General features: G+C 48.9%; 1 protein-coding gene across 1 annotated transcript; it reads left to right on the forward strand.

Annotated features, from left to right (window-relative positions):
• Positions 1–224: 224 nt before the first annotated feature.
• On the forward strand, positions 225–15,414 carry LOC142255693 (arylacetamide deacetylase-like 4). The gene is made up of 4 exons (XM_075327140.1): positions 225–467; positions 7,613–7,838; positions 9,314–9,377; positions 14,474–15,414. Exons 1-4 carry the CDS (start codon positions 291–293, stop codon positions 15,243–15,245), a joined length of 1,239 nt encoding a protein of 412 aa, XP_075183255.1. The 5' UTR covers positions 225–290; the 3' UTR covers positions 15,246–15,414.
• Positions 15,415–23,620: the final 8,206 nt, after the last annotated feature.

Here is a 23,620-nt window from a genome sequence, read left to right on the forward strand (position 1 = left end):
TAGCGATATAATCAGGATGTCCTTTTTAACCAATTTCTAAAAGAGGATATTGATGAAATCTCTGAGAGTGCACAAACCAGATTGTCCGGGTAAAATTCCGCATGTTGTAAGGAGATTCCAAGTGGCCATGAAATTCCCCAGTGCACCCAGCTCTTCCATGCCTCCTCAGGCCTCCGCCTGCCACCACTCCCACACCTGTACAAGCTGCAGAACGTGAACAGAAGACCAGGAAATATCAAGTGTCAACTCAAAGTCAGTCCTGCCTGCCCTCAGCACCTGCAGCCGCAGCCATGGGCATCGCTCTGGCTTTGTTGGTGATCACTTTTGGCATTTTCATTGCGTTATTCTTTTTGCTGGTGGTGGGCATCATTTATTTTGAATTCGCAAACTCTAACATCCCACCAGGAATTGCAAACCCAGTGAAGCTTAGGATCATTCATTGCATCATGATTGGCATAGCTATATTGGTAAGTACCCAGAGTGTATAAAGTATGTGGTGAATATCTTCTGTGGAGCTACGAATCTCAGCTTCCCCTACAGGCGTCCTACCTAGGAGGACGTAAACAATGGAGTGCTCTCTTCTGTTGTGTGTGAGACCTGAGCGATTGTGAAATCTCTGTTGTCGTCCAGTGTCTATTGGCGTGCCATTGTTTTCTATACACAATTGTTCTGTGCTTAGTCTTTGCCCTTGACGCTTGCTTACCATTATTTACACCATTCGAAACTTCTTTAAAGGAGTTTTCCACCACATTCATATTGATTTCCTATGGGCTCGTGAATGTGACCATATTTTTGGTCCGAGTTCAATCCAACAAAACATTGGATCGCACTCGGGCCAATATTATTATATGAGCCTGGGCACATCCATTTCTTTTTCCTTGGAAAGAGTCGATCTAAGGAAAAAATGTCTAAGTTGGATCTGATTATTGTCAATGAGTCTATGGGAACCATCAGTCTGTACTGTGGTGATATCTGAGCTTGGTCCGATTTTCACAAAATGGAGACTATACGGCCGTCTACACATAGTCTATAAGTGATCAATATAAGATGGGTGAGGGTCCAGCACCACCACAAACCGCTCAGGCAGCAGAGCACCAGATTTCCATATTGTTTAGTGGCCATCGGGTTCTACACATCATGTTTTGATCTGCCAGAGGTTATAACAGCTGATTTGTGAGGGTGCTGGTATTGGACCCCTTTGATCAGATATTGATGACCGGTCATCTTTATAAAAGCAGTTGACCCCCCCCCTAATTAAGCTTACTGAAACTACTTAATATATGTTCATGTAGTTTTTTGATGATCTGCGTCAAAATCCATATAAAAAAACCTTTTGAAAAACTCTTTGACTTCTCTATCTATTGATTGCAAAGGGAAATCCACATTTTAGTTCATACAGCAAGTGTTTTTTCCAATAAAGTTTTAAAAATCTTGTTGTGGGTAAAAAAAAAATGAAATTTCACCTCTTTGATGCAGATTCCTTGACAGTATCAAGTCACAAGATTCCTAAAAGATGAGCCAGGAAGAAAGTGTCCAAAACTCCTTCAAATCTGCTTCAAAATCATGTTCAAACAGGGTAAAAAAAAATCTGAAATCTGCAGCCATGTTCACATAGTGTAATTGCCAGCTCTCATTGTTGGCTATTGCCAAGAGGAGCGAGCGCGGGGTCTGCCGACGGGAGCGAGCGCGGGGGCTGCCGACGGGAGCGAACGTGGGGGCTGCCGACAGGAGGGAGCTCGGGGGGCTGCCGACAGGAGCGAGCTCGGGGGGCTGCCGACAGGAGCTAGCGCGGAGGCTGCCGACAGGAGCGAACATGGGGGCTGCCGACAGGAGCGAGCGTGGGGGCTGCCGACCGGAGCGAGTGCGGGGCTGCCGACCGGAGCAAGCGCGGGGGCAGCCGACAGGAGCGAGCGCGGGAGCTGCTGACCGGATCGAGCGCGGGGTCTGCCGACAGGAGCTAGTGATGAGAGCTTGCAATAACACTATGTGAGAGCAGCTGCACTGTCTGTGGAAAAGTCTAGATCCACAGAATCAGATTGCCCTATTTTGATTGACAGTGCCAATCAGTGGTATTTCACCTCTGCCCTGACACTATAGCCACGCACTCATAGTGTCATTGCCGCTGCTCATCACTGGCTCCTGTCTGTGGCAACCACGCAGTACTGTTCTGCACACAGAAGCCAACCATGAGACTGGCAATGACTGTATGAGTGCAGCTGCTGTGTGTTTAATCAAGATATGACGGTGCTTTGTATGCAAATTGAGGGGGTGTAATGGTTCACCGATCCCGACCCCCCCCTTTCCAAAAGAGCACCGAATCCCCCTCATTTGCATAAAAAATACATTTTTTTAATGCCAACTAAACCACTAAAAGCTATATTTTTAAGTGGCTATGTCCCCTATATACATGGTTTAGTGAGCATCTTTGGGGTAACACACGTTAATAGGACCTATGTATTGCATTTTTCCCCTACAGTGGAACTGGTGGATTTTTACCTTATATCTTGGAGTACCATAACTGGGGTATCTTGTGATCTTCTTAATATTGTGGAAAACTTAATAAAAACTTTAAAGCACATCTCCAGAGTTTTTTTTTTTTTTTATTTCAGCACTGGAGTGGTGCTTTAAGTCTAAGGCCCCTACCCCCTGTCTTATACTGACCCACCGTCATCTTCATCTGTTATCGGTGAGGCTCCGGTCGGTCTCCAGCAGATTGTGAACTGCCGGAAGCCCCATTGTTTCATGGAGTACCGAAGGTTACAACTCAATACAAGTCTATGAAAGCCTTGGTTTGTAGAGATGCTTTGGGAGCTTGTGCCGTTACTTAAGGCTTCCAGCTGGTCAGAAGTTATGGGCACAAGATGGTGCTGTGGGAACAGAGTGATACTGAAAAAGATTAAAATGTCGGAGGCTATAATACTAGGGGCAGGGACCTTAGATTAAAAACACAGCTCCAGCGCTTAAAAAAAGTCTCTCAAGTGCTGCTTTAAAAGATATGAAACATGTAAGGTTTTGGTCCTCCAAGACATAAAGGTTGCAACTTTCTTCTCCTTTTTAAGGATTTCCATAAGTGAACCTACTGGGGGTACTCCAGGCTAAAACCAATGGGTCTCAGCATCATTGGAAGCACTTGGTCCATATTCTCAGACAATGGGATCTTAGGACAAAAGTGTTTTATTAATAAGACCTTCTGATAGGATAACTAGAGGGCTGAATTACCTCCAGGGCTCCACAGATTTGGATCTGTCCTGATTAGTGTCTTCGGCTATATATTATTTACAAGAGCACCAGTATAGATAAAGGTTTTACGAAACCAAACTAGAAAAACCTGTCGTGATCAGTAGAGAACAAGCTGGTTTCATGACAGTCGGTAATTACCCTGCATTATCAACAAGGATCTATGTAGATACGGTGGGTGCAGAGGTGACACTTAAGGCCCAGTCACACTAAACAACTTACCAGCGATCCCAACAACGATACAACCTGATAGAGATCGCTGGTAAGTTGCTATGAGGTCGCTGGTGAGATGTCACACTAAGCGACGCTCCAGCGATCCCACCAGCAACCTGACCTGACAGGGATGGCTGGAGCGACGCTACACGTGGAAGCATGCTGTGCTTGGTAACTAAGGTAAATATCGGGTAACCAACCCGATATTTACCTTGGTTACCAGCGCACACCGCTTAGCGCTGGCTCCCTGCACACCTAGCCACAGTACACATTAATTACCCGATGTGTACTGTGGCTACGTGTGCAGGGAGCAGGGAGCCGGCACTGACAGCTGAGAGCGGCGGACGCTGGTAACGAAGGTAAATATCGGGTAACCAAGGTAAGGGCTTCTTGGTTACCCGCTGTTTACTGTGGTTACCAGCCTCCGCAGAAGCCGGCTCCTGCTCCCTGCACATTCAGTTGTTGCTCTGTCGCTGTCACACACAGCGATCTGTGCTTCACAGCGGGACAGCAACAACTAAAAAATGGCCCAGGACATTCAGCAACAACCAACGACCTCACAACAGGGGCCAGGTTGTTGCTGGATGTCACACTAAGCAACATCGCTAGCAAGTTGTGCTTCAGCAGCGATGTTGCTAGCGATGTTGCTTAGTGTGACAGTACCTTTACACCTGAGCCCTGGTATCATCTCATCAATCCAGCAGTTTGGACCAGGAGTGGTGATAACCCCTGGTGCCAGATATCAGGGGGCTCCAAAAGGCCAGTTTTCTTGGTTGGGATATTTAGATATAAGGTAGTACAGTGCCCCGAGTGAAAGAGCTTTACTACAGCTCTGGCTTGGTCTAATATTTTCTGATCTTGGGTTCTACAACAATGACGGAAGTCAACGTCAACAGGTTGACCATTGGCATCACAATGGAGGACTGGAAAGTGACTGCTCTTTTTCTATACTCAGTCTTTTTGCAACCTTAAAGGGAATCTGTCAGGTCCAATATGCACTCAGAACCACGAGAAGTTCTGGGTGCATATTGCTAATCCCTGCCTAACTGTCCCTGTATGTAGTAGCATAGATAAAGAGATAATTAGAAATTGTACGGTATTTCTAAAGATCCCTTATTATATACTAATGAGGCCAGTGACTAGTTGCAAGAGCGTAAGTTCCCTTGGCTAGTTGGCCCTCTAAGCATGTAAGTATACACTTGTGGGCGTACTAACATGCTATTGAATGTGCAGCGTCAGAGGCATGGTCACTCTCACCTCTCTGCTGCCATCGTGCCCGACGCTGAGCTTCGGCTCAGTGCGCATGACCCCAGAGTTTTGGTCATGCGCACTACACGAGTTTGAAGGCAGGAAGCGTACACCCAGCTTCATAGTGCGCATGACCGAAAGTCCAAAAATCCAGCATTGAGCGCGGTGCCAGCAGAGTGGTGAGTATGACCATCCTCTGACGCTGCACAGTCATTAGCATGTTAACACACCCACAGGGGCCAACTAGCCAAGGGAACACACGCCCTTGTGACTAGTCCCTGCGCTCACTAGTATATCATAAAGGATCTTTAGAAATACCTTTTCTAAAGATCTCTTTATCTATGCTAGTGTATACAGTGTATACAGGGATGGTCAGGTAGGGATTAGAAATATGTACCCAGAACTGCTTTTGGCAAGTACCAAAAAATCTGTACTGTAACATGCGGAATCGAAGTGTGAATGTAAATTCTGTATTTGCCCATTGGTATTTCCTTTTTATCTGTTCGTACTACTTAGTGCCTATCACTGTGTAAAGCTGAAACATATAAGATAATACAAGTTTATCCATTAACACTATGTAATCTCAGAACATTAAACTTCAACCCTATGGTTAAAGATTCGAGTACTCCAGGGACGCATTGTACAAAAACCAGCCAAATGACTGCAGAAGAGAAGATAATGAGTGGTTTATCACAAGCAAAATTATTGTCTGTGAATTATTTCTATGTAAAAATGGTTGAAATACTTTTTTTTCGGCTATAATCGGCTTACCGTAGATTTCTGCAGGGTATTTACCGTAAAATTCACCGTAGATGTCTACATAGGCAGCGTTAAAGTGGCCATAGGTTGAACCTTTGCAGATTTTGTCATGAATTTTGCTGTAATTTTGCCTTTTGTATTGTAATATGTTGACTCTTTAAAAGAAAGCATAACCATGAAATATACAGAAAGTGAACCCCACTGGGAAAGGGGGGTTGGAATATTTCGAGCTTGTTTTACACTTTACTCTACACCTTTCAGTGTAATGTTTGGTGTGGATTCCCAAAAAATCGGCATTAAATGATTGAAATGTCATTTACAAACTTTTATGCAGTTCTCTTGGTCTGTGTCATCTTTGCAGCATGCACAAAGATAACACTTATCTTTCAGCTTACTACCTCGTAGACTATATGGTACCAGATTGTGGAACTGAACTTTGCACATTGTATATCTAATATGTAAAGCTGTGTGTGTGTGTGTGTGTATGTCCACTAAAGGAATCCGCACCGTCGCATTTACAATCACAAAATTTTTCACAGCCGCCTCATGTAACTCAGGGAACGTCATAGACTGTTTTGAGGGGAAAATTTAACCCTGCGATTTAGGTATTCACCAAAAAACCTTCTTACATTAAAGTCAATGGAGCTGGGAGCTACAGGTTATTAATAGCAGCTGTTATTGGTTGCTAAAGACAATTAAGGACATTCTTAGGGGGGCTTTGCACACTACGACATTGCAGGTGCGATGTCGGTGGGGTCAACTCGAAAGTGACGCACATCCGGCGTCGCAGTCGATATCGTAGCGTGCAAATCCTTTTTGATACGATTAACGAGCGCAAATGCGTCGTTATCGTATCATCGGTGTAGGGTCCGACATTTCCATAATGCCGGTGCAGCGACAGGTACGATGTTGTTCCTCGTTCCTGCGGTAGCACACATCGCTGTGTGTGAAGCCGCAGGAGCGAGGAACAGCTCCTACCTGCGTCCCGGCTGCAATGTGGAAGGAAGGAGGTGGGCGGGATGTTTACATCCTGCTCATCTCCGCCCCTCCGCTGCTATTGGCCGCCTGCCGTGTGACGTCGCTGTGACGCCGCACGACCCGCCCCCTTAGGAAGGAGGCGGATCGCAGGGCAAGTGAGTGCATGTGAAGCTGCCGTAGCGATAATGTTCGCTACACCAGCAATCACAAGATACCGCTACTGCGACGGGGGCGGGGACCGTCGCGCTCGACATCGCAGCATCGGCTTGCGATGTCGCAACGTGCAAAGTACCCCTTAGTATAAACATCTTATGTGTAAGGTAATGCGGTGTCGGTAAAGACAGAGACAGAATGAAAGAAAGAGACAGAGACGGGTCGCAACGTGCAAAGTACCCCTTAGTATAAACAGCTTATGTGTAAGGTAATGTGATGTCGGTAAAGACAGAGACAGAATGAAAGAAAGAGACAGACAGAGACGGACACACACAGAGAGAGAGAGGGAAACAGGCAAAGAGACAGACACACACACACACAAACACAGAGAGGGGACAAACAGACAAAGGGGGAGTAAAAGAGACAGTTACTATCTCGGGTAACGCCGGGTACTACAACTTGTAGTTTAGACCGCTGAGTGTATATGTGTGTGTATGTCCGCTAAAGGAATCCGCACCGTCGCATTTACAATCACATTTTTCACAGCCGCCTCATGTAACTCAGGGAATGTCATAGACTGTTTTGAGGGGAAAATTTAACCCCGTGCTTTACAGTTACTCTCCAAAAGAAACTGCCTACATTAAAGTAAAAGGAGCTACAGGTCATTAATAGCAGCTGTGATTGGTTGCTATAGGCAACGGAGGACATTCTTAGTATAAGAAGCTTGTGTGAGGTAATATGAGGGACAGACAGAGAGATAGAGAGACACACACAGAGACAGAGAGGGAGAGAGACACTCAGCTACTATCGCGGGCAATACAACTTGTGCCGAGTACTACAGCTAATTTTATATATATATATATATATATATATATATATATATATATATATATATATATATATATATATATATATATATATATATATATAATCTCCAATAAAGCTTGCACATACACCCTTAACCAGTTCATCACAAGGAACCAGTTATAAAATTTCCATAAAATTTTGTGTTTTTACTAAACAGGGGAAGATCGCGCAGAATATGTTCATCTGCAACCAGCTTGACTTCACCCGTTTCATCAGAGATAAACTTATGGTTAGAAGGTTAGGAGAAGACCCCAAGCTGCTTATTAAAAACCTGACGTTCGAAGGGATTCCGGTGAGAGTCTACCAGCCTAAGTCGCCATCTGCTGGTGGGAGAAAAGGAGTGCTGTTCTTTCATGGAGGAGGATGGATGTTCGGTAGTATTGGTAAGAAAGAAAGTCTAGATATTAAATTCTATGAAATGCCAAGATTAAACATTTGATTTCTAGTACAGTACTTTAAAAAAGTATTCATACCCTGGGAGCTTTTCAACATTTTTTCAATTTACACCCACAAACGTAAATGTATTTTATTGGTATTTTGTGTGATATGACAACACAGAGTAGCAACTATTTGTGAACTGTAAAGGAAAAGTTACTTGGTTTTCTTAATATTTTAAAAATATAAATCTGAAAATTGTGGCTTGCATTTATATTCATAGGGAGAGGGGTGAGGGGGCACCTCCTGAACTCACCTCAGGCTGACTCCTGAGCTCCCTAGCGTTCCTGCAACCTGTCCCCGAGCCGGATACCTTAGGCCCTCAGCCTACACTTACCCTGGCTAGTGAGCAGGCTGAAGAGATCACTAGACTCGCCACTACAATGCAGAAACATAAGGGAAGGCATACAGATGGGAAATAAACATGCAAAGAAAAGACACTACAAGCAGTGCAGCAAACACCACAGCTGCACACAACACCACAGACTTCTTCCAGAGCAGGCTCCTTCCAAAGTGGACCACATAGAAATGAGGATTCAGTTTCTATCACAGGCATCATGTGATCAGATTTCTTAAATAGGGAAGGGGAGTGATCCCAAAGAGCCACACTTGAAATTGGCAGCTACAGCCTGCAGCCGGACAGGAAAGGGTGCTTAACCCTTACAGCACCACAAGCAATGAGATGTTATAAAATAACAGTAGTGAACCTGCCAGCGGCAAGGTGCTGTAACCTTCTGACACCAGATTCACTTGGGTCTCACCCGAGCGAGATACACTCATGAAAGTATGTTTGGGGTCATTGTCTTGCTAGAAGGTGAACCTACACCCCAGTCTCAAGTCTTTTGCAGCCTCTAACAGGTTTTCCTCCAGGATTGCCTAGTATTTAGCTCCATCCAGCTTCCCACTAACTCTGATCAGTTTCCCTGCCCCTGCTGAAGAAAAGCCTCCCTGAAGCATGATGCTGCCACCACCATGTGTGACTGTGGGGATGGTGTTTTCAGGTTGATGTGCAGTGTTAGTTTTCTGCCACACATAATGTTTTGCATTTGGCCCAAAAAGTTCTACTTTGGTCTCCTCTGACCAGAGAAGCTTTTTCCACATGCTCGCTGTGTCCCCTACATGGCTATTTGAAAACTGCAAATGGGACTTCTTATGGCTTGCTTTCAAAAATAGATTTATTTTTGCCACTTTAACATAAAATATCAAATGAAATCCCAATAAAATACATTTAAGTTTGTGAGTGTAACATTAAAAAAAAATGTGGAAAAGTTCACAGGTTATAAATACTTTATCAAGTCACTGTATATGGTGCCTTATGTAACAGTACATACTCTTCATCCAAATTGCAGCAGAATATATTGGCGCTATATAAGCAAACATAACATGAGCCTTATCCTCTCCCTATGTTTCCCTTATTGCTCAGATTCCTATGATGTCTTATGTCGCTACATCTCAAAAGGAACAGAATCTGTGGTCGTCTCTGTTGGGTGAGTTGGTAACTATATGATGAAGTTTTACTGACTTTTGAACCTTTATCTTTATCCTGTTACCAATGTGTTAAAAAAAAATACTCCTGGTCTCACAGGCTAAAGGCATTTAAAAGACTAGACCAAGATTAGAATATTCCCCTTGGAAGCCGCACTATTGTTACTCATTGGCAGTGCCAGGTATTGCAGCACAGCCCAAGACTTTGAAACAACAGAAAACCTTTTCTGTTATGTCGTAAAACCTATCAAAGCATAAAGAGTAACTAAACTTTTGTTTTATTTAATTGTCTTCCAATTAAGCTATTTTTTTTATTATATTTCATTACCTAATTTAGTTTCATTCTCTCCCAAACACTATGCTGCATTGCTGTTTAAGGTTTCAGTTTATGCTCCTTTAGAAGCTGCTTTTATCTGCTGCTTGATGGGATTCAAACTAGATTCAAACTGTCTCCGTGTTCAGGACCGTAATGTAATAGCGTCTGTAATAACACTAATAACACTAATCATTCAGTGTAAACAAGCTGTGGATCAACTTATGAACAAACAAAATACTTGTTCATCGTGTGAACATCTCTTTTGTGCAGCGCAAAAGATCTTCATTATCGGCAATGCATCTTCCAGTGTAAACAGGACTTTCACTGCGAAAAACAGTGACATCCTTTTGTTTTATGCACTGAGCCATCTAGTACAGGTCTACCACAGATCCCTCAGTGCATATCAGTCTGTGTAAACAGGCTATTAACTGACTGTAAAGGTTTGCTGATGTGTGGTTCTTTACTGCTGTCGGTTGGTCCATGTGAGCGAACCCTAAGAGGTACTTTGCACACTACAACATCGCCGGTGCGATGTCGGTGGGGTCATGTCGAAAGTGACGCACTTCCGGCGTCGCTCTCGACATCATAGTGTGTAAATCCTAGATGATACGATTAACGAGCGCAAAAATGTCGTAATCGTATCATCGGTGTAGTGTCGGGGAATTCCATAATTACGCTGCTGAAACGGTACAATGTTATTCCTCGCTCCTGCGGCAGCACACATCGCTGTGTGTGAAGCCGTTGGAGCGAGGAACATCACCTTACCTGCTAACCGCAGCTCATGCCGACTATGCTGAAGGAAGGAGGTGGGCGGGATGTTTAAAGGGAACCTGTCAGCAGAAATGTCCCCTAAAACCTAACAGATTCCCCCTCTGCAGCTCCTGGGCTGCATTCTATAAAGGTCCCTGTTATGATTGTGCCCACTTTCTGACCGAAAAAAAGTGTTTATAAAGTTGTACCTTTTTGGCTTCTGATTCTGTAAATCCGTCACGGGGGCGGGCTGCCTGATGGCCGTTATTCTGCCCCCTGGTCCTGTATGCCGCCCCCATCGCTGATTTCAATACTTCTGGACGCCGCCCACTGCTCCAGCCATCCCCGCGCATGCCCAGTGCCCATCTCTCGGGGATGAGCACTGTGCCCAGCGTCACCGCTGGTGACGTGCACGCAGGGTTAAGATTATGGGCGGTGCTGTGATGTTTATTCCTAAGCAACCGCCCATAATCGCGGGACCGCGCTTTCGGTGTAGTCACTGCTCCGCGCTCTTCCCATCTATTTCCTGCCTCGGGGCAAGATGGGAAGGAGGCGAAGTGAGGTCAGCAGCAGCGCGCTTGCGCAGAAAGAAGCAGGCCGAGGGGGAAAGCACGGTCCCGCGATTATGGGCGGTTGCTTAGGAATAAACATCACAGCACCGCCCATAATCTTAACCCTGCGTGCACGTCACCAGCGGTGACGCTGGGCACAGTGCTCATCCCCGAGAGATGGGCACTGGGCATGCGCGGGGATGGCTGGAGCAGTGGGCGGCGTCCAGAAGTATTGAAATCAGCGATGGGGGCGGCATACAGGACCAGGGGGCAGAATAACGGCCATCAGGCAGCCCGCCCCCGTGACGGATTTACAGAATCAGAAGCCAAAAAGGTACAACTTTATAAACACTTTTTTTCGGTCAGAAAGTGGGCACAATCATAACAGGGACCTTTATAGAATGCAGCCCAGGAGCTGCAGAGGGGGAATCTGTTAGGTTTTAGGGGACATTTCTGCTGACAGGTTCCCTTTAAGTCCCGCTTTACTAGTTGCCGCCTGCCGTGTGACGTTGCAGTGATACCGCACGACCCGCCCCCTTAATAAGGAGGCGATTCGACGGCCAGAGCGACGTCACAGGGCAGGTGAGTGCATGTGAAGTTGCCGTAGCGATAATGTTCGCTACGCCAGCAATCACAAGATATCACAGCTGCGACGGGGGCGGGGAATATCGTGCTCGGCATCGCAAGCATCGGCTTGCGATGTCGTAGTGTGCAAAGTGCCCCTAAGTCTCTCTGCTCCCGACCCCAACCATACTCAGACAGGGAAAGCCCCATACTCCGATTGTTTGTATATACAGTAGTGTTCTAAGCTTATTGAGCAGCAGCTGAAAGGAGCTTCTGAAGGAGCATGAACTGAGCATTGAAACAACACTGCTGCATAATGTTTGGTAGAGCAGGACACAAAATGTGGTAATGAAGTGTAATTCAACAATTCATAAGTTTTCAATGTCTGCACTATATTTAAATACAAAAAGTTTAGTTACTCTTTAACTAGAATGTGCAGTGGAGTAATCTCTAAGTGCAAAATCCCTTTGATTGTTTAAAGGTCATGGCTATTTGTGCTAAAAACAATACACACACTAACCAAGTCATTTTCAACAAGGACCTACATCTAAAAGGGTCCATATTGTTCAGAAGGTGTGAAGATTAAAAAGTGAGTACGAGTTATACAAATATGGATTGGCTCCTGTCTTCCTGAAATATTACCCCACCAATGTACAGGTTGTGGGCAGTTGTAACGCTCACTGCCAGCGTAGGGGCAGCGAATGGGATTAGTGGACCCACTAGACCATAGAGGAGACTAGGGCTTACCCTTTAGTGGGAGGGGCTTAACTAAGCGCCTATCGCAAGGCAGACACCAGGTACCACTCCCAGGGCAGTGACTGGGACTGTGGCAGCTCACCTTTAGGATAGGTGATGGACTCGGGTACGGACACAGATGCAGACAGGTACAAGTGGGATGACAAATGCAGACAGGCAAGTGGGTATGCACGGGTAGGGTGGACACAGCAGGGTCAGATTGATATGGTAAAGCAGATTCAGGTACAGGTGACAGATATAGGGATAACGGGACCTGACAACTAGCTGGACAGACAGGAGACTGACTAACTTAAGGTATTGCGCAGGGACCTCCCTTACTGGGTGGGTGCCTTAAATACATAGTGCCTCCTTTAACAGAAGGGCCAGTACGCATGCCGTAAGTACACTCCCAGGAGATCTGGGCTGCGTGCACAGGCCCCAGAAGGGGAAGGAGCCAGCAGCAAATGTGGATGGCCAGGAAGGACGTCAGTGAGTAAGTTGGCTTTCCTCCAGGGATGCTGGTGTTACAGCGGTATTGTAACTCAGTCCCTCTCACTTCATGTCATGCTGATTGGGGGACAGTGAGGACCGGGGCTCCTAGACTGTCCCTCAGACTTGGGGGGGGGGGGCACTGGCCGGGGGTGGGCCCTGTCTATCCCTTATCTCAGAGTTGCCTGTGATGGTGAGGATGTCTGAGCCACCAGCCTGACCTGCTCCTGACCAGCCCTGATCTAATACCCCCTCCCTCCCTGGGGAGGGGGGTGGGACATGAGTGTGTAAACAGTCATACACAAACAGGGGAAACCAAATCTCTATCACACAGGATGCTCACACAGAGTAATCAGACAACAAATAAGGAGGAAAACTAAGAGCAGGGATGAAATAACCAGACGACCGGTGGTAATCCACAGCACACCAAGCAACACGCAGTAAATCTCCAATTACTGAAACACAACAGCACATGGACCGGTTTAGCTAAAAGCTATAGTCTGCATGGGAAGACAAATTCCTCCATCTTAAAAAGGCTGGGAGTAGCTGTGATAGGTCTCACTCAACATGTGATCTAAAAAGGTAACCAGCAGGCTAGCAGAAATTAACTCCTGCAAGCCTGAACACTAATGAGGACAGAGCTGGTTAAAGCCTGAGCCTGCCTGTAGAACTTAGAAGCACCAGAGAAACCATAGTGAGGAGTATCAATGTCTGTTGTGTGAACAGTGTCTGATGCTGCCATGACACTCGGTGAGTTTCGAGCCAAACACCATGTGACGCTTCAATGAAGCTTGGCTGCAATACCAGAAACAGCCCATGGACAGGAGTAGTAATATTTCTGGAAGAAAACAGCCATGTTTTTCTAAGTGTACACAACCCCTTTAAATAGGACTAAAGGCCCCGTTACATGCAACAACGTATCTAATGATATATCGCCGAGGTCACGGATTCTGTGACACACATCCGGCATCGTTAGCGACGTCATTGCGTGTGACACCAACGAGCGGCTGTTAACGAACGATGGAAAATACTCACCAAATCGTCCATCGTTGACACGTCGTTCATTTTCAAAAAATGTTGATTGTTGTGGACGCAGGTTGTTCGTCGTTCCCGACGCAGCACAGATCGCTATGTGTGACACCTCGGGAACAACGAGCTACAGCTTACCTTCGTCCTCCGGCAACGAGGAAGGAAGGAGGTGGGCGGGATGTTACGGCCGCTCATCTCTGCCCCTCTGCTTCTTTTGGGCGGCCGCTTAGTGACGCCGCTGTGATGCCGCACGAACCGCCACCTTAGAAAGGAGGCGGTTCGCCGGCCACAGCGACGTTGCTAGGCGGGTAAGTCCGTGTGACGGCTCCTAACGATATTGTGCGCCACGGGTAGCGATTTGCCCGTGACGAACAAACGACGGGGGCGGGTACACTCGCTAGCGATATCGCTGTGTGTAACACCCCCTTTAGAAAACTGGATTCTGACTTAAGTTCATGCCTCTTGAATACTTATTGGCAGAGACCACCCAGTTATCAGAAACTAACTGGACTTATTTGGAGCAAATAGAAGAAAATAGAGAGATTAAAAAATGCTCTGCAGTCAAGGGATTGTCAGGAAGGTCCTCTTCAAGAAATACTTCTAGGTTCTAATATTACATTTGTTTTGACATATCGGAATCTTATACATATGTCCATTTGTTTAGGTATCGCTTGGCGCCAGAACACAAGTACCCTGCAGCGTTTGAAGACTGTCTTAAGGCCACAAGCCATTTTTTGAAGACTGCAAAGGAATATGGTGTAGACCCATCCTCTGTGATAATCAGTGGTGACAGTGCTGGGGGTAACCTCACCGCTGCCGTTTGCCAAGCCCTTCAGGGAACAGACCTTCCAAAGCCTCTTGCCCAGGTGCTAATATACCCAGCAGTCCAAGGTATTGATTTCCACTTACCGTCCTATATACAAAACTGTGCGGTGCCCATTCTCTATAGGGAGCGAGCCGTGTTCTACATGATAAACTATATTGAAGGCAACCTGCAAATGATGGAAGAAGTTCTAGATGGAGACCATGTTCCTGTTGACTTGAAGATGAAGTTCAGAAATTGGTTGGGTCTTGATAATATTCCTGACGAGTTTAAGGTCCGGGGTATTAAGCATTCTTTGATGGCTTCACATACTGAGGATGTCTACCAAGCCCACAAGCAACTATTCGAGACACACTTCTCTCCATTGTTGGCTGAGGACTCTGTCTTCCGCCTTCTCCCCAAAGCTTACGTCCTAACATGTGAGTTTGACGTCTTACGCGATGATGGAATTCTTTATAAGAAACGCCTGGAGGACAATGGAGTCCCAGTGACATGGTTTCATCTCAGAGATGGCTTCCATGGAATAGTCAGCTTTTTCGACAACGGACAACTCTCATTTGAGTCTGGAAAGTTGGCTGTCGATAATATTGTAAAGTTCATTAATGATGCTTGACATTTTGGTTCAGTACCAGCTTGGATACTTTCTATTTGCTAATGACTTGTATGCAAGGGATGGATGTTAACTCATGGAACAAAGGAAGCCAAAAACTCATGTCCATTCATTAAGGGAGTGATGTCTTCAGAAAGCTAAGTTTTAAAATCTGTAATAAAATAAATTGAAAAAAAATCGTTAATTATTGACCTCCTCTTTATTAGGTCCTTCTTTCATATCTAACATGTCTTCACTTAACCTCTTCACTCAAAGGGAACCTAGTAGCTAATATATGCTGTCCAAACCACAAGCAGCATGTATGAGGCACTGGCTGTATGATTTTAGCAAGACATGTCAAAGAAAAACATACCGTGAATTAAAAGCCACCGGGGACTGAACCGTACAGTAGATTGTTACGACTGTGCCAACACACTCACACGGGTTACATACAAATCAGGAGAAAAAGCAACACCTGCACCCAACAGGTCTCTGTTAAGACTAGAATAGTACCTAATCGGACTCTGATTTGTCCCTGCCTGACCATGGAGGTTGGCACCCTAAAACTGTGCAATGGCGTCCCCACTCAACGGTGACTGACTCTGAGTGTCCTTAACGGCATCCTAAAGGCCCCGTTACACGCAACGACGAATCTAACGATATATCTCCGGGGTCACGGATTCCGTGACGCACATCCGGCATCGTTAGCGACATCGTTGCGTGTGACAGCAAGGAGCGACCGTTAAGGATGGAAAATATTCATCTTATCATCCATCGTTGATGTGACGCCCTGGACTAGCCAGGTAGTCACAAACATACCAACATACACACCCCCACCCTAGGCAGTTACAGCAGCTAAACACAAAACCCTTGTTGCCTCCCTCCAGAGTCTGATGTTCACACCAAGTGGGGCGGAACCAGGCGGTTGGCCCCACCCACCGAGGAGTTCACAGGCCTGGAGGCGGGAAAAGTGTCAGATCAGTTTTGGAGGTGAAAGTGTGAGGAGTGAACACTTAGGTGTCTGGGTTGGAGCCCAGACACTAACAGCAAGGTTGGCAGACAATGGTGGCCGTCTGCAGGAGTTAGTGGAACTCCGCAGAGCCGTAAGGACCAAGGTCGGGCGTCGGCCTGCCGGTACCGGACCGGTGAACGGAGTGAAGCTAAGCACACAGGCAGGGCCATCGGACCCCGACCAGGCTTGGAGCCGCCGTCAATAGTCAAATCCGAATGTGACAGGAACCCCAGGGGTTTCTCAACTACTAAAGTCCCGATTGTAGGCAACCGTCCACCCAGAGAGGATATACAGCCACCGCTACAGGCTAGAGATCCAAGGGCCAGCGCCTGCGGGCAAAACGGGCTCCTACGGCACCTATACGCCGGAGAGCGGCCTACCGATGGGCAACCACAGGAGTCAAGAGCATTCTCAAAGGTACAGGGAAAGACAGCCACCATCAGCCGTCCGGGGAGCGCACAACAACAACACTGCAGCCGGCTGCGGGACCCGTCCATCCGGTCGTTTTGGTTTACCTACGACTCTGTCAGTGATTGTCTGAGTGAGTACACCAGTGCCGTCCGGCACCGCGCCGCGCTGTCCCCGCAAACCTGCACCTCACCAACCCTGCCTCCCCGTTACACCATCGGGCCCCGGGATCACCAACCCCTGCCCATGGAGGGGACAACATCTCAGCTGCATCCTACCATCTCTCCTGGGATCCCCCTTACCAGCAGCGGTGGTGCCATTATCACCACGACCCGTGGGTGGCGTCACGAACAATCTCCCTAACCAAACCAACCCCCCCTTTTCACTCACGGGTGAGCAGCGCTGCTCGAGTCCCCGGGTCCGGTCCACTGCTCGAGCCACCGAGCAGCAGCAGCAGAAGCCCCGAAAAATTGAAAGCGCCGCCATCTTTGGCGCGAAAATCTCCCGCTCGAGCGTCTTCCTCGAGCAGGGAAGGCGCGAAAGTGAAACCCGCACCCAACAAGCGGAAGTGCTAGAAAGAACCAAGGGAGGCGGGTGAAAGCCTGCTTAATGTAGCCGAGGGCATAAAAAGCGGGGACGCCTGGACTCTGCAACATATCCGGTTCCTGGATGTCTGCCAGCAAGCATGTCCGTCCCGTTCGGTGATGCCGAGATTCCCGAGCCCACGCCAGGAACGGCGGCGTGGGTGGAAGCCCGGACCGCACAAATGTGCTGCCGCCTTCAAACCCAGGTCCGGTTCTTGATGGAGTGCTGGATGGCCGAGATGGAGGAAGTGGCGGCGGCCGTCCGGAGACGCGAGGTGGAGGCAGTGTTGGAGGAGCGGGTAAGCGACTAAACGCCCCTGTGTCCGAGAAGGACCGGCCGCTGCGGCTGAGGGGCCCAGCCTGCGTCCGCTCACCCTCCTGCCTCCCCCACCATCCGTACCAGTTGCTGTTGCCCCTCCGCTCGGTCCGCTACCCCCAACACCGGTAGCGGAATCTAGCCCGTCCGACTTAGAGGACCGGCCTAGGGGCGTTGTCCAGGAATGGCCAGTATCCCTCCCGCTGCCATGGAAGATCCCGCGGGAAGTGCTCGTCCACGACGAGAAGCCGTCGGCCCCGGAAGTGGCCGCACCCGAGACCGACCCGGCCCCGGCAGTCCACCCGGCCGTGGAAGAACCGGCCGCTGCGGGCCCGAAGGCCCAACCGGTGAGGCCAGCTGTCCCTGAGTCCCACGCCTTAGCTGAGGCTGCGCCGGGCCGCCACTGCAACGCAGCAGTTTAGGCCATGTCACCGCAGGACCCCCACAAGAGAGTACCGGTTGTGGCCGGTGTGGGCGCGGTCCAGCGGGGCCCGACCCGAGCGCAGGGGTCTGCCAATGCCTCTTATTGGGACAGGGAACCAAGCCAGTGGGGGCGAGAAATAGCCGCCAGGGAGCAGCAGAGGGCCGAAGTGATAGCGCGAGTGATTAAGGAGAAGGATGCACTCCGCCATGCCACCTTTTGGGTGCGGGGCCCGGTGTATGAAGGCCAAGTCCGGCAATTTGACCCGCAAAGGGGGTTTGGCTTTATTTATGAACCGGGCCTGTAGGCCGAAGTGTTTGTGGCTCGCCGCGACGTGAACTCACACCTGCCCACGGGCCACCCAGGTCACGATCTGTTGCCAGGCAACCTGGTAACCTACACCCGACACTGCGGGGAGAGGTGTTGGTTTGCCCTGGACGTTAAACAGAGGGAAAGCCGCAGTGTGCAGATGCGGCCCCAGCCCCCTCCACCACCGTGCCATCCGGATATCGAGCTGGAGGAGGTCCTGGATGAGTGCGACCTCAAATAGTGGCAGCAGTCCTCTGTTGCAACCAAGTTGTCCCCGTTGGGACCCTCAGCAGTTTGAATGAATGAATACAAATCAACCAAAGCTTCATCTGATTGTCTACTTGATTATTCCGGCCGTTGCCGGCAAGTTGTCCCCGGAGGGACCCTATGTGTTTACCGTCTGCATGAGGAACTGCTCATGGACATGGCCGAGAACTGGCAGGCCACCTACGAACTTGTGGGCCTGTAAATAGTTTAGTGGGCTGTTTTCCGTTTTCCGTACCGCCTCCGGAGAGGCAGATTGGAGGAAGGGCCCGCAGCAGAGGAGGCTGGGGCCCGGCCACTACCAGGACCGGTGGCCATCCTCCGGGGGTCAGGGGTCCCCCTAGTCGTGGGGTCCCCTGAAGTGACAGCCGGGTGCAAGACACCGTACCCGTTCCCGCTCGGGCAGCCTGAACCTGGACTGGGGTCAAGGGGTGCTGCCCACTTCTTAGGGGCAGCATCAGGGCTAGGTTGCTTGGGTAGGAGAGCGGAAGACATCCGTCAGTATTAAAAATGTTTATATGTGCAACGTTTAAAGTGACCTGAAAAATACTTATGTTTTAAATGTTTACCGTTTTATCTGTTATTTATGTTTTTACAGTTCGAACAAAAATAAAAACGGTGATGGACGGGCAGCCCGGCGGACTGTCTGCGTTTTACCAAGGGGGAGTGTGACGCCCTGGACTAGCCAGGTAGTCACAAACATACCAACATACACACCCCCACCCTAGTTACAGCAGCCAAACACAAAACCCTTGTTGCCTCCCTCCAGAGTCTGATGTTCACACCAGGTGGGGCGGAGCCAGGCGGTTGTCCCCACCCACCGAGGAGTTCACAGGCCTGGAGGCGGGAAAAGTGTCAGATCAGTTTTGGAGGTGAAAGTGAGAGGAGTGAACACTTAGGTGTCTGGGTTGGAGCCCAGACACTAACAGCAAGGTTGGCAGACGGTGGTGACCGTCTGCAGGAGTTAGTGGAACTCCGCAGAGCCGTAAGGACTCGGGTCGGGCATCGGCCCGCCGGTACCGGACTGGGGAACGGAGTGAAGCTAAGCACACAGGCAGGCCCATCGGACCCCGACCAGGCTTGGAGCCGCCGTCAATAGTCAAATCCGAATGTGACAGGAACACCAGGGGTTTCTCAACTACTAAAGTCACGATTGAAGGCAATCGTCCACCCAGAGAGGATATACGGCCACCGCCACAGGCTAGAGATCCAAGGGCCAGCGCCTGCAGGCAAAACGGGCTCCTACGGCCCCTATACGCCGGGGAGCGGACTACCGGTGGCAACCACAGGAGTCAAGAGCATTCTCAAAGGTGCAGGGAAAGACAGCCACCATCAGCCTTCCGGGGAGCGCACAACAACAACACTGCAGCCGGCTGCAGGACCCGTCCATCTGGCTGTTTTGGTTTACCTACGACTCTGTCAGTGATTGTCTGAGTAAGTACACCAGTGCCATCCGGCACCGCGCCGCGCTGTCCCCGCAACCCTGCACCTCACCAACCCTGCCTCCCCGTTACACCATCGGGATCACCAACCCCTGCCCACGGAGGGGACAACATCTCAGCTGCACCCTACCATCTCTCCCGGGATCCCCGTTACCAGCAGCGGTGGTGCCATTATCACCACGACCCGTGGGTGGCGTCACGAACAATCTCCCTAACCAAACCAACCCCCCCCCCCTTTGCACTCACGGGTGAGGAGCGCTGCTCAAGTCCCCGGGTCCGGTCCACCGCTCGAGCCACCGAGCAGCAGCAGCAGAAGCCCCGGACCCGAGCGTGGCGAGCGCGTCCCCCCCGCCCGCGACATTGACACGTCGTTCCTTTTCAAAAAATCGTTGATTGTTGAGCACACAGGTTATTCGTCATTCCCGAGGCAGCACACATCACTACATGTGACACCTCGGGAACAATGAACTACAGCTTGCCTGCGGAAGCTGGGAATGCGGAAGGAAGGAGGTGGGCGGGATGTTACATCCCACTCATCTGCGCCCCTCCGCTTCTATTGGGCGGCCGCTTAGTGACGCCGCACGAACCGCCCCCTTAGAAAGGAGGCGGTTCGCCGGCAACAGCGACGTCGCTAGGCAGGTAAGTCCGTGTGACGGCTCCTAACGATTTTGTGCGCCTCGGGCAGCGATTTGCCCGTAACGCACAAACGACGTGGGCGGGTGCTTTCACCAACGATATCGCTAGCGATGTCGCTGTGTGTAAAGCCCGCTTAACTCTAGACAAAGTGCAACACAAAAACAATGATAGAAGAAGAATGAAATACACATAAACTAAAGGATGAGGCACAGGCCTAGGAACGTGTTCACACAGTAACGCAGAGAAGACGGAAGGAAATAAGAACCATACAACAAATGGAATAAGTGGCCTCAGACGTAACAGAAAGAAAAGAGTACTGGGGAGTAAGACACACAAACTATAGGAAAAGCAACAGAGATTAACCAGGTAAGATAATCTCTAGCTGAGGAGTTGTATCTACAAACATCCATCAGTCTTGATATATAGCCAGCAAAGAAGGCCGGTGCAAGGTGAGTATAAATAGCACCTCCCAAAAATAGATTGGACAGACCATGCAATGCAACATAGCTGGAGAAAAAGACATGAATCGCACATCCAAAACTCATACTTTGATCTAATGCCGCTAGCCAAATATTTATATACTTGATCATGAGGTTCTTGGTTTACCATTCTGATCAGACTGTATGAATCCCACTGCCACGTCACGGTGAACCTCTGAGTGGGTCCCTAACTTATTTGAAGCCTTAAGAGGTGCGCCATCGCACGCAAACCACAGCGCAGTGACAGGGCAGGTGACCTGCTGCCTCACAACACCCATGCTGCAAGGTTGAGGGCCCATGACTCCAGGTCACACTGCCCCACTGACACAAAACCACCACATCAATGTCCGCCACACAGCACTGGCACCCATTTGGCACATGTATTTTTAATTAGCAGGAGACCGCAAGGAGGGGTTCTGCCTTTTTGCTCTCAGTTCACATACTGAGAGCCTTTCACAGGGTGCTGGTGGTGTGTGACGGCCATTGTTGTAGTGGTTTTGTGTCGGTGGGGCAGTGTGGCCTGGAGTCATGGGGAGTCAGCCATGCAGCCTGGGTGTTGTGAGGCACCAGGTTACCTGCCTCGCTGGTGCACTGTTTCTGTGGTGGTTGGCATGTGGCACGGCACCTTTAAGGATTCAAATAAGTTATGGACCCACTTAGAGGTTCGCTGTGACGTGGCAGTGGGGTTCATACAGTCTGATTAGAATGTTAAACCAAGAACCTCATGTTCAGGTATATACATTTTTGCCTAGCGCCATTAGTTCAAAGTATGATTTTTGCATCTGCGGTTCATGTCTTTTTTTCTCCAGCTATGTTGAAAGGACAGAACCAATTAGGGAAGTAAGAAACACCTGAATAGGAGCATACACAAGAAAGATAAGAAAAGGTAAAAGAACCATCAGCAGTTTGGAGAGAGATCAAAATAGGCTTTGGCTCAGCTGCGAGGGAAATCGACCACACAGCAAGAGGCCACCAGATCGAGTCCCAAAAGTGAGGCTTGCAATAACTAGTCTTACTGGCGGGCTCCCTGTGTTTTATCCCCAGCTGTTTCCCTAGAGTTACAGGTCTCCTTCTGTACACATGTATAGGGAGAGACCTATCAGACGGGAAGAAGCTGCCATGGATCCACTTTCTTGACTTAAGGGTGCTTTACACGCTGCGACATCGCTAGCGATTGCTAGCGATGTCGAGTGCAATGGCACCCGCCCCCGTTGTACGTGCGACATGTGGTGATCCCTGCCGTAGTGAACATTATCGCTACGGCAGCGTCACACGCACATACATGTGCAGCGACGTAGCTGTGACCGCTGCACAATCCCTCCTTCAAGGGGTGGTTCATTCGGCGTCACCGCGATGTCACTAAGCGACCGCCCAATAGCAGAGGAGGGGCGGAGATGAGCAGCCGTAACATGCCGCCCACCTCCTTCCTTCCTCATTGCCGGTGGACGCAGGTACGGTGATGTTTGTCATTCCTGCGGTGTCACACATAGCGATGTGTGCTGCCGCAGGTTTGACGAACAACCAGCGGCATGCACCACCAACGATATTAAGGAAAGGAGCGACGTGTCAACGAGCAACGATTTTTGACGTTTTTTTGATCGTTGATCGTCGCTCCTTGGTGTCACGCGCTGCGATGTCGCTAACGGCACCGGATGTGCGTCACTAACGATGTGACCCCGACGATATAGCGTTAGCGATGTCGCAGCGTGTAAATGGCCCTTTTGTCTCCAGTTTGGCTTGGTCCCCGGAGGCTTTTAAAGTATGTGGGTTTTTTTTCCTTCTGAGACGACACAGCATTTTAGAATGACCTACATTATATGTAAACTCAGGGCTCCTAAAAATCATTTGACAATCTACACGTAGTGGTAGAATATCAACTTCCCCGCTACTTGTATGTGACCTCGGTGTTTCCCTACAGAAGTATATCGTACCATTTTGCCTCTTCTTATAGGTGACCAATTGCAGCCATGGACAGGGCTGGACCTCACATAAGGCCAACCTGTCCCATGGCCTAGGGCACAGCAGGCAAGGGGTATATATACAGAAGAAATAACAACCAAATATGTATACATTTTCAGTATTATTTTGAAAAGGCCATGTAAACTGCTGTTTTTTAATTTTATATCCATATACATTAAATAAATTGAGCAGTACATTAATGTTTCCTAGTCACGGGGCAGGGGCTGCAGTTGCTACAGTTTCTTGCACCTGGATCTGGGGGGTGATAGCCACTGTGGGAGATGTGAGTGCAGCGCCGGCTCTCTGTTGCTATGTCCATCACCACTGGGGCTCTTAAAGGGGTTATCCGGCTTCTTTGACTTTTTTTTTTTATTTCCCTATTGGGCTACATTGGGGCAGGTAAGTAGATAGAGACCACTTACCTGCCCTGCTGTCAGCCCCTCTCCCCCGGCTCAAAGCGGTCATGTGACCGCTCCTGCCGCGATTTTGCTGCTTCCGGTCTTTGCACGTCTACATGGGCAGGGCCATGTTGACATGCAAATGTGGAGCAGCATGTCACCTCCCTGCTG

Source organism: Anomaloglossus baeobatrachus, chromosome 11, assembly GCF_048569485.1.
Source record: "Anomaloglossus baeobatrachus isolate aAnoBae1 chromosome 11, aAnoBae1.hap1, whole genome shotgun sequence".
Classification (NCBI taxonomy): Eukaryota; Metazoa; Chordata; class Amphibia; order Anura; family Aromobatidae; genus Anomaloglossus; species Anomaloglossus baeobatrachus.

What these genes read in the sequence shown, in the direction of transcription:
- LOC142255693 (XM_075327140.1), top strand. Translation starts at nt 291, where the DNA reads ATGGGCATCGCTCTGGCTTTGTTGGTGATCACTTTTGGCATTTTCATT. An exon ending in ATGGATGTTCGGTAGTATTG is followed by an intron (nt 7,839 to 9,313) that starts GTAAGAAAGAAA and finishes CTTATTGCTCAG; the next exon opens with ATTCCTATGATGTCTTATGT. An exon ending in TCTGTGGTCGTCTCTGTTGG is followed by an intron (nt 9,378 to 14,473) that starts GTGAGTTGGTAA and finishes CCATTTGTTTAG; the next exon opens with GTATCGCTTGGCGCCAGAAC.